Source organism: Drosophila elegans, unplaced genomic scaffold (genome assembly GCF_018152505.1).
Source record: "Drosophila elegans isolate 14027-0461.03 unplaced genomic scaffold, ASM1815250v1 contig_183, whole genome shotgun sequence".
In the NCBI taxonomy this organism is placed as follows: domain Eukaryota; kingdom Metazoa; phylum Arthropoda; class Insecta; order Diptera; family Drosophilidae; genus Drosophila; species Drosophila elegans.
The window spans coordinates 812691-824945 of record NW_024545550.1 but is presented as its reverse complement, the minus strand read 5'-3'; the positions used below and the strand labels follow the sequence as shown (position 1 = coordinate 824945).

Sequence of the window (12255 nt, the reverse complement as noted above, 5' to 3'; positions counted from 1 at the left end):
ATTTCACAATTCCATACAGTCATAATCAGTCGATTTTGTTCCCTCTACTTTTATTGTCTTTTTTTATCGCTTTTAGCAATTGACATTACTTTTTGCTAGTGTGTTTTATTTGCCAAGACAAAACACAAACACACATGTAGGGTAATAACAAAAAAATTTTGACTTTTCGCCAGCAGCTGAGGCTTATCAAAAATTTGTGTGTCGCCGACGTCGTGGAACGGTAAACAAAAGGAGAATAAATAATAGTACATAGACAGTGTTCGCTATTTGCCTTGGCTTTCTTTCAGTTCAGCGATAGAAGAATGCCGAATAGAGAATAATAATTAATCGTGAACGAGCTCGGGGAGTGCCGGTCGCCAATTGAATTATGAATTCAATTCGGTCTGACCCACTGGGGCGAAATTAATTTTTTTAAAAATTTAATTTCACTATTAAATCAAACCGAAACCCAAACCCAAATTCCGGGACATATTCCCGGCTTCATTTGCATGCACAACACACCAATCGCACGGGCACAACTACAAACACAAACACAACACTAACATCCGGTCATTAGCCACTTAATTGAACTATGTCCAACAGAGTAAAAAAGGGTTGCACTGTATAATTTAAAACAAATTAAAATCACATATGCACAGACAGATCTATATATGGCGATATACACCTAAAAAAAAAGCAGCAGTTTGTGCCATTTTCGGGGTATTATTATCAGCAGACACACAGGCAATGATTAGCCCAAATTCGGTCTGCATTTGCCTATCTGTTGAATTTTAAATTGGTACCCCATAATCAAATACTGCTCGATTGATTTAAATACGTAACGTAGCCAAAGCCAAGAAGATACGACACTTTTTCAACTGATGACACTGGGTCAATACCTTCTTGGCCCGCTGACACGAAAAGAGGGCGCCAAACTCAAGCTCTGAACGGATTTTTTTGAATGGGGTGGCTTAAACTACGAATATTTCGGGTAACTCACTTTGTTTGGCCTGCTGTTATTGCGCTCTTTTTGCAACAACGGTAGCTAAAAGTTAATACATTTCACGCGCCCGTCCTAACTGTTTACGGTTTATCTTATTGCCACTGAACTTGACTGATCGCCCGCAAAAAAAAGCAGCAGAGAATATATAGATTTTCGCTCGCGACAACTTGACTTGGCAAAACTTCTGTAGTAACTAAATCGCTTGGGGAATACGGTGTCGTATCGTATAACACCAACACACCGATGCTAAAAAGCACGCCAGCAGCAGGCAAAGCCAAAGCAGAGCAAAAGCAGCGCAGCAGCAGAAAAGCAGAGAGCAAAAGTCGCCTGTTGATTAGTGACTTGTTGCCGCTGTCTCTGCCTCAGTTGCTGTCGCTGTCTCTGCCGCTGTCACTGCCGCTGCCTCTGCCGACGTCGACGTCGAGTGGTGGGTGAGGACTGGTCTCTGCTGTTTGCACTGGTAGTTGTAGTTGTAGCCGGCTTAGAGCCGTGACTTGTTGATGTTTTGCCATAGCGATACCCAGTAATAGTAGGACCCACACGGGTATGCTGGACTTGAAAAGAATATTTCATCATCATGGGGGTGGGGAAAACAAAGAAATTCATTCATTATGTTATTATTTATATTGGGTGTCATAGAAATCTGGTCCAACAAAATTCAATTGTAATTTGTTTATACAACTACATATCAACCAAATTTGTTTGGAAGACAATACTTTATACTTATGACTATCAATTAAATATGCGGAAGGAAGAAGAAATATTCCATATTTTTGGGCTATACTAAGAAGAATCAATGAAATATACCTAATATCCAACGTTAAATTTTATTGCACATACATATGCGTAATAATTGTAAATAATATATATAAACAAAATTCTAAATTATTGTAAGTCTTTACACATTTTATTAAATTGAAAAACTGTCTTCAAAATATTTAAAAAAGTTTTGAATTTAAAAATTAACTTAATAACCATATTTGCTTTTATTTTCGAGTTCAACTAAAAAACAAATAAAAAAATCATATTTACTGATACTGACTTTCGTCTGTAATTTACATATTTTCATATATTTTCACACAAAATGATTCAGGGGTATTTTAATTTCGGATCATTCTTATAACTCTTGTCCATGGTGACTTTGTTGTTGCTGCTCCCCCGATTTGCGTTCTGCGTTCGGCGGGCACGAACCACAGATCCGATATTTTTCAAATTTGTATGCATAAATTCACACACAAATGCACAGCGAGGGTCGGAGGGTCAGTTTGACTTTGAGTGGGGGTGTGGGGTTGGGAACGCGGAGGGGGGAGGGGGAGGACGCAGCCTGGCCAGCAAACAGAACAAAAGAATCCAATCATTGTCAGTGCATTGTGCCGCAGCATGTGCGCATCTGGTTTAGGACAGAGGCTGGGGCTGGCCTGCAACTGGATTCGGAACTGTGACTTGCATGGGGCTATGTCACTCGCACTATAGTCACTGGTCGACGGGCACAGACATATGTCTGGAGTGGAGGCAGTCGATGAATGACGATGACGACATTGCGGGTGGCAGTACTTATGGCCATGGGTTGATCGAGGAGTTCTCAGAAGCGAAAAAATGTTTGCGACTCTTAAGATTTTTTTAAGTATTGCAATTTTGTTATTAAACAGCAACTATTAATGTGGTATTATTTCAGATTTTAAAACAGCTTTCCGGATAATTTACAACGACATCGGCATTAATCAGCAAATGTAGCTTGTTCCGTTCATCATAAATCGGATTTGAGCACGGTTAAGAATCGGTATTCACTTTTATTTAGCCTAATTTATAACCAATCGTTCCCAACATAAATCGATCCCGACAAAAAAATCTTGTATCTTAACTATTTATAAATAAAAATGGATAATTAGATCCCATTTGATTAAATTATTAAAATTTTTTTTTTCATTTTTTTCTTTTTATTTAAGTTGTTTATATATATAAAAGTGCAAGTGAGGAATGGTAATTTTTTGACTAGCCCTAACTTAATTACCAACTTTTGAAGCAACGCTCGCATTTATGTTGACTTTCATTTGGTTTTTACTTTTTTTTCCGGCTTAGTTAGTGACCATTCGTTCTGCACCCTCCCGTTATGCTGGGGTCGTCCCTCCCCCTGATTCCCGGAATCCCCTCTCCGCCCATGCCGCACTACCCCCGCCCCCGGCCCCGTCCCGCCTGTCAAAACACCCCGTAAACACATAATGCCAGCGTCATTGTCATCGGCGCGTCGTTCGCGTCGTTCGCGTCGTCAAGCTCCAACAGATGACAGAGGCGCTGTGAGGGGGGTGAAACGGTGGAGTGGGGTGTTGGAACGGGGTGCTGTGGAGGGGGAGGGTCCCTGAAAGGGGTTCATTTTGAAATCGTTCGGCGTGCACTTTTAGTTATTATTTTTCCAATACCATTTGCGAGGGAGTGAGCTGTTCTCTGCTCTGTTCCTTTCCCACTAAACTGTTTATGGTTCTGTGCTCGTTTATGCAGAGGCAAGTTTCATGAATGCAGAAAATCAAATTTTCATTATGACTAAAGTAATTAGCAATGCAACTCTTGTGTTTTTTATTCAATGATAGTTAGATTAAGTTAAATGTTGTAAAGATGATTTTTGAGAATACTAAATAAATAGTCATTGGCATGTAAACTAGGCCACTATATAAACACATGTTACTTCTTTAACATTTTGTTTCCGTTTTTTTTCCAAAAGTCAAAATATACTTCAACATGTTTTTATCATGAGGGAATGAGTCAGTCCCTAGATGACCTTAAAAACAACCAAGTATAGCGTGTATTTTGGTTTTGATAAAATAAATCCCATGAGAATATTTGTCATAAAGTGTAATTTGAATGGTTGACCCGATTTGTTTTATTTTGAGCAAATTGGGGGAGGAAATGATACCATACACATAGTTGTTTGTGAAAGGGACTTGACCAAATCAAATTACTCACAAAGCGATACAATAAGCCCACAATATTTGATTAATTCAAATTCATTACACGGTTTTAGTAAAGGCAAGCAGGATGCGGTTAGCTAAAGGGCTCTTTGTTATATATACATATATAATATATATTCTATTGCTCACCTGTTGTTCCATTTTTGACCACCTGACGGCTTTCGTAAGGGGTTCCGCACTTCCGGCAAGTTTCCGCACTGAAATTGAACAAGGGGGAGTTCTCACCTCCGCGAAGGAAAGGAACGGAAAGGGGAAGGGATTCCGAGCTGCTCACCTGCTCAGGGCCAAAATCAGAGGACCCCGCTCCCGCTGAGCGTGGAGCACTCGGAGCAGCTGGACATCGTTCAGCGGGACATCCTTCAGCCGCAGCGATGACTAATGGGATGTGGGGGCGAAATGGAAACCAAAACAAACTTCGGATTACATCACAAATCACTTAAAGCACTTTTTATTGCGGCATAACACTTAGTGGGAACGGCTAGGACTTATACTAATTTGTCGTACACTCTTGGCCACTTTTGGAGCCGCACCCGCTGGCTCCTTGCCCCTTCGCAGCGAACAGAACTTCAGCATGTCGACGGACTGAGGCCACGCAACCAACTGACCCGAGAGATCTCTGCCTGGTTTTAGGGGGCGTCTGTCGAAGATCGGAACCACTGATTGGCCGGACTGGGACTACACCAAGTCGCAGATGCCGCGGTTCAGGAACACCTCGAGGCACGTGTTGTCCACTCGATCAAAGAGCAGCGAACCGAATCTGCGGGCCGTGTAGTCCACGATCAGCACCATCTTGCAGTTGATGCACTTGTCGCGGTAGTGGAACAGCAGTCCCACCGTGGGATGGACCACGTGGTCCGCGTATCCGGGCGCGGAGCGGTACACCTGATGGTTGCCCATCTCCACAATGGCCCTGGCATTGACCACCACCTTGCTGCGCACGTAGGCGGGCAGCACCTCCAGCGTTCGCCGGACCTTCGACTGGGTGTACAGCAACCGATTGAGGACGTGGGCGGGAGCGTTGAAGGTGTCGTTGCTGTCCCGCCGGTGGAAGAAGACGTTGCGGAAGACGAAGCCGGCGGTGCGCCCCTCGTCGCACTGACGCAGGTACTCGGCCAGGGTGTTGTGCTTCAGCGGCATCACCACCTCGTCCAGATCCACGACCGCCGCATACCGGTAGTTGTCCACCACATTCGCCCGGTAGACGCAATCGTTGAACTGCGCCACTATGCCGGCGTAATGGACATCCTGCAGATGCGCCTGGACATTCCACTCGAAGACGTCGGCCAGTCCGATCCGCTGATAGTGCTCCAGCACGCGACGCACTTCCTCGCTGGCCTCCACGTAGTAGAAGTAGAAGTGGCTAGCGCCCTGCAGTCGATACATCTCCACGAACTCCACCAGCCGAAGCACATTCGAGTAGTTCTCCTGCAGGGGACCCACGCACACGGAGATCGCAGGACGGGATCGGCCAAACAGATTGGTCATGTTGCGTGGATAGCTAAAAAAAAAAATGGGAGGATTAGAGGGGATATCTTTAAAACTGGGCTATTCATACAAAAAAAAAATTACACCCACAAAATGACTTGCAAGAAATCTATTGCAAAAAAGAATAAGAATAAGGAGCAGACAAATTCTTTGTTGTATACCACTTTACACATTTTAATACTTATCATCTAAGTGTAATGCGTTTTGATTTAAACCTTTGAAGTCAGCATACACTTTATTTCACAAAACACCCTTTATTTTCTAAGCTTCACCAAAAGTTTTTTAATTAAAGTAATACAAATGTTCCTACACTGCACAACATGTTTCTACAAAAAGTAAAACCTTATTTAATAAAAAAGAAAAAACTTAAAAAAAAAATTATGTGTACCAGACTAAATTTCCTTAGATTTCAGAGATTTCCGTAGATTTATTTGTTTAATTTTAAAAATGAGATTTGATGCTAAGTTGACACTTGGTTGTAGGATGATTTTGTATATAATAGGGCACCCACCTGATCTGGACGAAGGTGGGACTGAGGTGACTGTTTCGATTGGAGGCGTAGGCCAAGGCCACCGCATGCGGCAGTCGCATGGGGGCGTGGCGGGAGGCGTGCAGTGGACACATGACGCTCCAGGCCGCGAATGTGTTGTTGTGCACATCGTGCATAGCTCCCGCCTCCTCGGCCACAATCTCCTGGCTGGTGAAGTCCGCGAATCGCACGATGCAGCTCACACTGGAGTCGCGCAGGCGTTCCGGCAAAATGGCAAAGACACGCAGCGATCCTATGGTCATCTGCTCCTCATCCAGGCGGACATTTCCTATAGTAAATAATCACGTATTTAATACAAAAAGCTGTATGTATTTAAATAAAAATGGAAAATAATTATTGCATATCATATTTGAGCATCGCTATTATATTGAACTTGACCAAATAGAATAAAGTCAAGGTATTCTATCCTCTAAATTGTATTTTAATAAATTCTATCAATAGCAAATAGAAATACGTATCTGGGAAACTTAAAAATAGTTTACCCAATCTTAAACGTATTGATATGGATATAAACAGCTTTGGAGTTTGGTTCATGCAGTGAAATGATAAGTCATTAATTTTAATAAAAATTGTATTTATATATTACGATTATGATTTGTACATCTATAGGCAACTCGCCAAAATGTAGTAAGCAATACAGCTCGAAATCTTTGATTACTTTACTCTCTTTTACTTTTTTGATGGCCGGAAAATTAACAAATGTACAACATTTCCAAATATTTTTTTGTTATAATTTAATTACAGATCTCGAAGTTTAGAACTCGAGGTCATGGTTGGTTATGAATTTCTATAACACAACGCTTTTGGGAATGGACCCCGACTGTGATAGGGCTAAATTAATGAATTAAATGGTCTTCATTGAGCTCACCTATGATATCCGTCCTGGCATCGAAGTAGGCCGAATAGATCTCGTGCCTGAGGGTGGCATTGCCGATACGACGCCAACTGTTGCTGTAGTCCCAGTGCGGATTGGGCCGCTCGAAGATCAGCTGGCGCTGCGCCTTGGCCAGATCCTCGCGCAGTCGCTCGTTCTGCAAGTGAAAAGGCAAAAGGTGGCCGAAGGATGAGTATCACTAGGCTATGAGCGATAATGGGCTAAATGGTATCCGCCACACTCACAAGGCTCGAGCGCATGGAGATGTAGACCAGGATGAGTATGGCGCCGGCCACCAGTGCGGATAGGGCGAAGTACACATGCTGAAAGCGGTTCTCCTGGGCGGCCAGCATTTCTCGAGTGGGGGAAAGTATATAGCGCTCGGTACTCCGCTCCACAGGAATCGCGGACGGCAACTAAAACTGTTTATTTATTTTCTAGCTGCGCGTTGCGTGGACGTCGACCGAAACCGAGACTGTGGCGGCAACGGATACGTTGACGTTGACCGAGACGCCGACGTCTTGGGTCTCGTGGGGTGGGGTCTTCTTATTCTCGAGCTCGGGCTCTGGGTCTCCAGTCAACCCCAAGCGGCTCCTGTTGCTTAGTTGCTTAGTTGCTTAGGGCTCTTGATGGCCGGCCATCGATTAGCGATAACACGTGTGCGGTTGTCGCTGCTTGTCAATGTGGGGGCGTTCCTTCAGTGTCATCACCATCGACTGCCGCCCGTCCTCGGCATTCTTTGGCCACCTCCGCTCGACTGACCCACCCGGCCACAAGTTCACTCGGCGCCCCACAATAAGCAAATAATTATGGCCCACACACACTGGCAGAATCAAATGATAGGTAGTGTATTCGCCTGGTCGGATAAAGCCATAAATTATAGCTTTTTAATCCCACAATTCACCACAAAATAGAACATTTAAAATAGATCCGCTAATTGTGTATATCACTTTTGCTGTGCGAAAATAACAAAGGCAAATTTGTTATTTGTAATTAAATAAAATAAAATGTTTATTTCAAATAAATAAACGTCACATACTTTCTTTATGTTTTTCTACAAAAATCTTTTTATGACATTTGTTATAAAAAGTTATTAAATGACAGCGGTTTTTTTCTTGTAAGCCACTCAATCCTTTTTAAATTTTCTAGGGGTTTTTGGGTTTCCTGAATTGCAAACAAAAATAGTGCTTAGATTTTATGAGATTTTAGGGTAAATTGGGTATGCTTTTTTCCATAGTCTTGCAGCAATCTTTTATAAAAATTCAGTTCCTTACATTACAAATGTCTTATTTCAAAGAGATTTAACAAGATTAAATATTGTTAGACTAAAACTAGCCCAAAAAATATTCTTGTAACCTCCTTGATGGTGTTAACATTAATATACGTAAGTTTATTTAATATCATTTTCGCAATTCCATTGTAAGTTAACCACATTATTGTTGTCACACTTTAACTAAATCACAACTGGAGTAAACGTAAATTTCATATTAAATGATTTGCTTTCTCTTTCCTAGCTAGAACCCAATTGTAAACCCATTTCTAATGAATAAATGTAATTATTAAGGGTTTTTTCCACCGTGCACCACCCGCTTTTCTCCAGGACGCGTATGCAACAAGTTAATCAACGCACGCTTCGCATCAAACTGGCGCCTCAGTCCACGGACACTGTCATCAAATGGCGGCGCCCCCGGCAGCGCAGCGGCGTCGCAGCAGCTGCGCAGCGGCAGAGCTTCGAGGGCCTTGCAAAGCGTACTCCATGCCCCAAAAGTGGGTGGTGGGTGGTGGGTGCTGTGGGGGGGGGGGGTGGGACTTAATAAATTGTACGCTTGTCTCCCGATTGGAGTGTCCATGTCCATGTCTGCCGCCTCGAATGAGTCAGCGTCGCTTTTCCAAGCTATTTTTAAGTTAATACGGCCAACATCCTCAACTTTTATTATTGAGAATGAAAATATATCAATTATACATAGCCACATGCCAGCAGCCAGCCACCAGCACACATAAACGCGCTTTTCTTTTACTCGGACACATGTTTGTGTATAATTGCCGCATTTAATACATTCGTCTTGGACATGGCAATCGAAAGTGAACGAAGGCGTTGACCACTTGATGCTTCAGTTAAAATAATGCTGCCACAGTGTGGCAAAAATGGCCTAAAACTTGGGACTTTAACGAAATTTTTAGATATTTTGGTTCGCTGAATGTTTAACTGAAATTTTAGAGTTTTTTTGGTGCTAATAATGAATAAATTTGTTGAGTGCTTGGGACTTTTCTTGTCAATGTGCAGTTATAAGCTGGTTTTAAAATCTGAACCAGTGATTGGATCTGGATTTTTTGACTTCAATCAACAATTTTAAAAAGATAGTTTATTAGTTTTTTTTATTTTGCAACCACTCCCACATTTTTACGTGAAACTAAACCAATATCGAAGTATGACATAGAAAACGTATTAAAGTATAATACGAATTGTTTACACTTTGTTATTGCACATACAACTCAAAACACGACGCACTGTCCATTATTATTTATATTTCTGTTTTTGTTTTTCTTCATAGCGTGTTCAAATAAAAGCAGCGAAATTGTTAAGCTATTTCTTTCATTTTGTGCCACTCATAGCAAAATAATAATTATTCAAACCATTTAGTACTTTAAGGAGGTCCGGATGTGTTTTTGACAGAGCCTATTTGTAGCTAATAGAATGCAGCTAATTTGTCACACTCACTTGTAGGAATTTATAGGCGACGAGGAGGAAAACATATACGAAAAAGACCAGAAAAGCAAAATGCGTCACTCTTGGACGCTGCCAGAAGGAAATTCTAGGCATTTTCCCCATTTTCCGAGCACCGAACTATAATCCAAACACACTGGAACTAAACTGAAGTGTTGTGCGCTTGCCTGCCGAAGAGTCTCCAGTTCTTATCAGCTTGGTTCCAATGATAAGATGTGCTATCGCCGGAATTTATACGCACCTAATTGCGTTGCTCAGGTAGCGAACAGAACTCGCTCTCGTTTACTTTTTTGAAAATTTTACAAAGAACGATTAACAGTCCAGTCGATGTGGTTCTCTTTTACCAACAAAATTTGTAGTTAAAAGTGTTTATAGAAAGTCAAACAGATAGTTAGACATAACTACTGCTAGTTCTTGGCATGGAATTGGTCATCAAATGGATTAGATGTAATAATGACACTACGGCTATTAATACTATACAGAAAATCGGTGAAACCACTGAATTATATTTTTTTTAAATTCATAAGACTTACAACTATTTAACAGTTTTGTTATAATAAGTTTTCTTAAATCTTTAATGGTAATATTATTTAACTTAACCTACTTAATATGTTCAATTGATTTTAATAAATTAAAATAGATAATTTGATAGTTGTCATTAAAAAATTTCTTAGAAATAAAATACTTGCTTTCTAGCCATTTTTATATAAAAATCTTATAGCAAAAGGCGCTTATAATAAGTTTAATCAATTAAGTACTTCAAAATCTCTTACAAAGTAGCTGTTAAAGCATTTTTCTGGAACTCCCGTTCCCAGCAGCTGCACCTTTGGCTCATCTTCAGCCCGCATACTGCCAATAGCCAAATGATGTTCAATTGATGATCCCACAAGAGTCCTAAATGAAATTAAATGCAACCAGCATATCTGAACAACCAGTAGTTGGCAAACTGACACAGGAGCTGGCGTAAAACCACCCTAATACTGATACCCGTACCCCTATTCAAAGGGCTTTTGTTATCAGTTCTTAGAGAAAACATTTGGGTGAACACCTTTCCTCGGCGGATTTTCGCCAAGGGACCAAAAGAAACCCCCAGGAGCGTGAGAAAGCGAACGAGAGAAATCTTGACTAATTACTATGCACTCAACTGGTAGCCCTAGATCACTTCGGTTCCCACAAGACGGGAAAACCTCGGGCAAACCGAGGGTGACATAACCCGGTAACCCTCCACCGAGAATCGGAATCTAGAGCCAAGAAGTAAAGCGATCGCGGGGACAGTGCCGACATACCAGCATAAAACTGAAATAAACATTTCCAATTCAGTTCATTCCTTGAGCCTAACCCCCGTTTTATTGTTGTTATGGCCCAACGGCACGCACCCGGTTCTTGGTTCCCAGTATTCAGAATCGTACCCCCTCCCAAAAATTCAATTCAATTCCCCCTCTGCTGGCACGCCTGCGTCATGCGAAAGTATTTCCAACAACTAACGCTGGTGGTGGATTTTCCGCACGGTATAAAAGACCGATCAAATCAGCATTGCAGCACAGTTCAGTCTAATACTCCAAAGAGTGACGACATCGCACTCGAAGATCGCTAAGCCGCCACCCCGCCACCATTTGGCGTGGCGGCCTCAGCCGTTAATTAAAGTTCGTTAGTTAAAAATAATCATTCGACTTTGAAAAGTTCTTCAAACACATGGAAATCTTCATGGAATTATGTAAGTATTTAACTAGAGAATGTATCCTTGAAGTGAAGATTACAACTACTTGTTTCCTTTTGCAGGAATACAAGAAAAAGAAAACACAGCTATAGTAACCCAATCAACAATAGCTTAAAAACTCATAACTCTTAAATTCTGTTAAAATAAAAGCAACAGGAAATACAATAGAGTCCAGTACTCAAACTTAACAGGGCAAAATCAAGGCCAGTGACTCACTGAAAAGGTGGCATTATTTTCGGCGATGCTTAAATTATATAGCAAATATTTGCCTTACCAAGAGTTGTGAAAGTGTTAAAAGTTCCACGTCTATAGTCATGTTACAAAATATCCAATTCCATAAAATCATTACTTTAAGAAAAATATAAAAAAAATTAAATACAATCACTTGAGGTTGCACCAAGCATGAAGTAATGACATCCAGGCAAAATTACTACAAAAAAATTTAACCACAGACTCATATCTCAAAAATATTTAGCTTTTTTAGAGTATATTCGCAAATATTTTGTTGTAAAACTGAAGGTGTTAAAAAAACCCACGCAACACAAAATATCACAAAATCAAGCATATGGAGAGGATACCGTATTTAAAATCCAAAAAAAATGTTCAAGAAAAAACCGTCCGGAAGAAATTGAAAACATTTGAGATTGCACAAAAAGTAAGCTTCCAAAAATGAAGACATCCATCTACAAAAATTACACGCGGACACAAATATTATGAATATTTACAAAAAGTTCTAGAAATTAAGACATCATTTCTTCATTTCTACTTTCATCCACTACTACTTTTAAAAATAACGCAGAAATCAAATATTTAAGGCAGCATCACCATGATCAAAACGTCTACCCAACAAAAAAATAATTCTTCCACAATTGTACTCATTAGTTCTTCAAATTTAAAACATACAAAACTCAAATTTAGTTAAAAATTTATTTGTGCCTTTTTAGTTTGATATTTTTTTT

General features: G+C 40.8%; 2 protein-coding genes across 5 annotated transcripts in view; both read right to left on the bottom strand.

Annotated features, from left to right (window-relative positions):
- LOC108135007 (sorbin and SH3 domain-containing protein 1) overlaps positions 1-4532 on the bottom strand; it is a 40969-nt gene extending 36437 nt beyond the window's left edge. For both annotated transcript variants that reach the window (XM_041707221.1, XM_041707222.1), the window contains exons 1-3: positions 4450-4532; positions 4220-4320; positions 4075-4142 (exon numbers count right to left, since the gene is read on the bottom strand). In XM_041707221.1, coding sequence (XP_041563155.1) covers positions 4075-4142; positions 4220-4320; positions 4450-4518 — 238 coding nt within the window. In that variant the 5' untranslated portion in view covers positions 4519-4532. The remainder of the gene's footprint in view (positions 1-4074; positions 4143-4219; positions 4321-4449) is intronic.
- Positions 4366-9726, bottom strand: LOC108134808. Of its 3 annotated transcripts, XM_017255262.2 has the most exons (5): positions 8431-8504; positions 7100-7809; positions 6849-7011; positions 5942-6248; positions 4366-5443 (listed from the first exon to the last, which is right to left on the bottom strand). In XM_017255262.2, the coding sequence occupies exons 2-5, from the start codon at positions 7205-7207 to the stop codon at positions 4621-4623; spliced, it is 1401 nt and encodes a 466-aa protein (XP_017110751.1). In that variant the 5' UTR covers positions 7208-7809; positions 8431-8504; the 3' UTR covers positions 4366-4620. The 3 variants fall into 3 exon arrangements, with proteins under 3 accessions (XP_017110751.1, XP_017110749.1, XP_017110750.1); XM_017255260.2 differs by lacking the exons at positions 7100-7809; positions 8431-8504 and adding an exon at positions 9574-9726; XM_017255261.2 differs by lacking the exon at positions 8431-8504 and having other exon boundaries at positions 7100-7878.
- Positions 9727-12255: the final 2529 nt, after the last annotated feature.

Excerpts from the sequence above, each read along its gene's own strand:
- LOC108134808 (XM_017255260.2), bottom strand. The coding sequence starts at position 9,684 with ATGGGGAAAATGCCTAGAATTTCCTTCTGGCAGCGTCCAAGAGTGACG. Across the intron at positions 7,012-9,573 it reads TCGCCTATAAATTCCTACAA|AACGAGCGACTGCGCGAGGA; the intron begins GTGAGTGTGACA and ends TTTCACTTGCAG. Across the intron at positions 5,444-5,941 it reads CCCACCTTCGTCCAGATCAG|CTATCCACGCAACATGACCA; the intron begins GTGGGTGCCCTA and ends TTTTTTTTTTAG.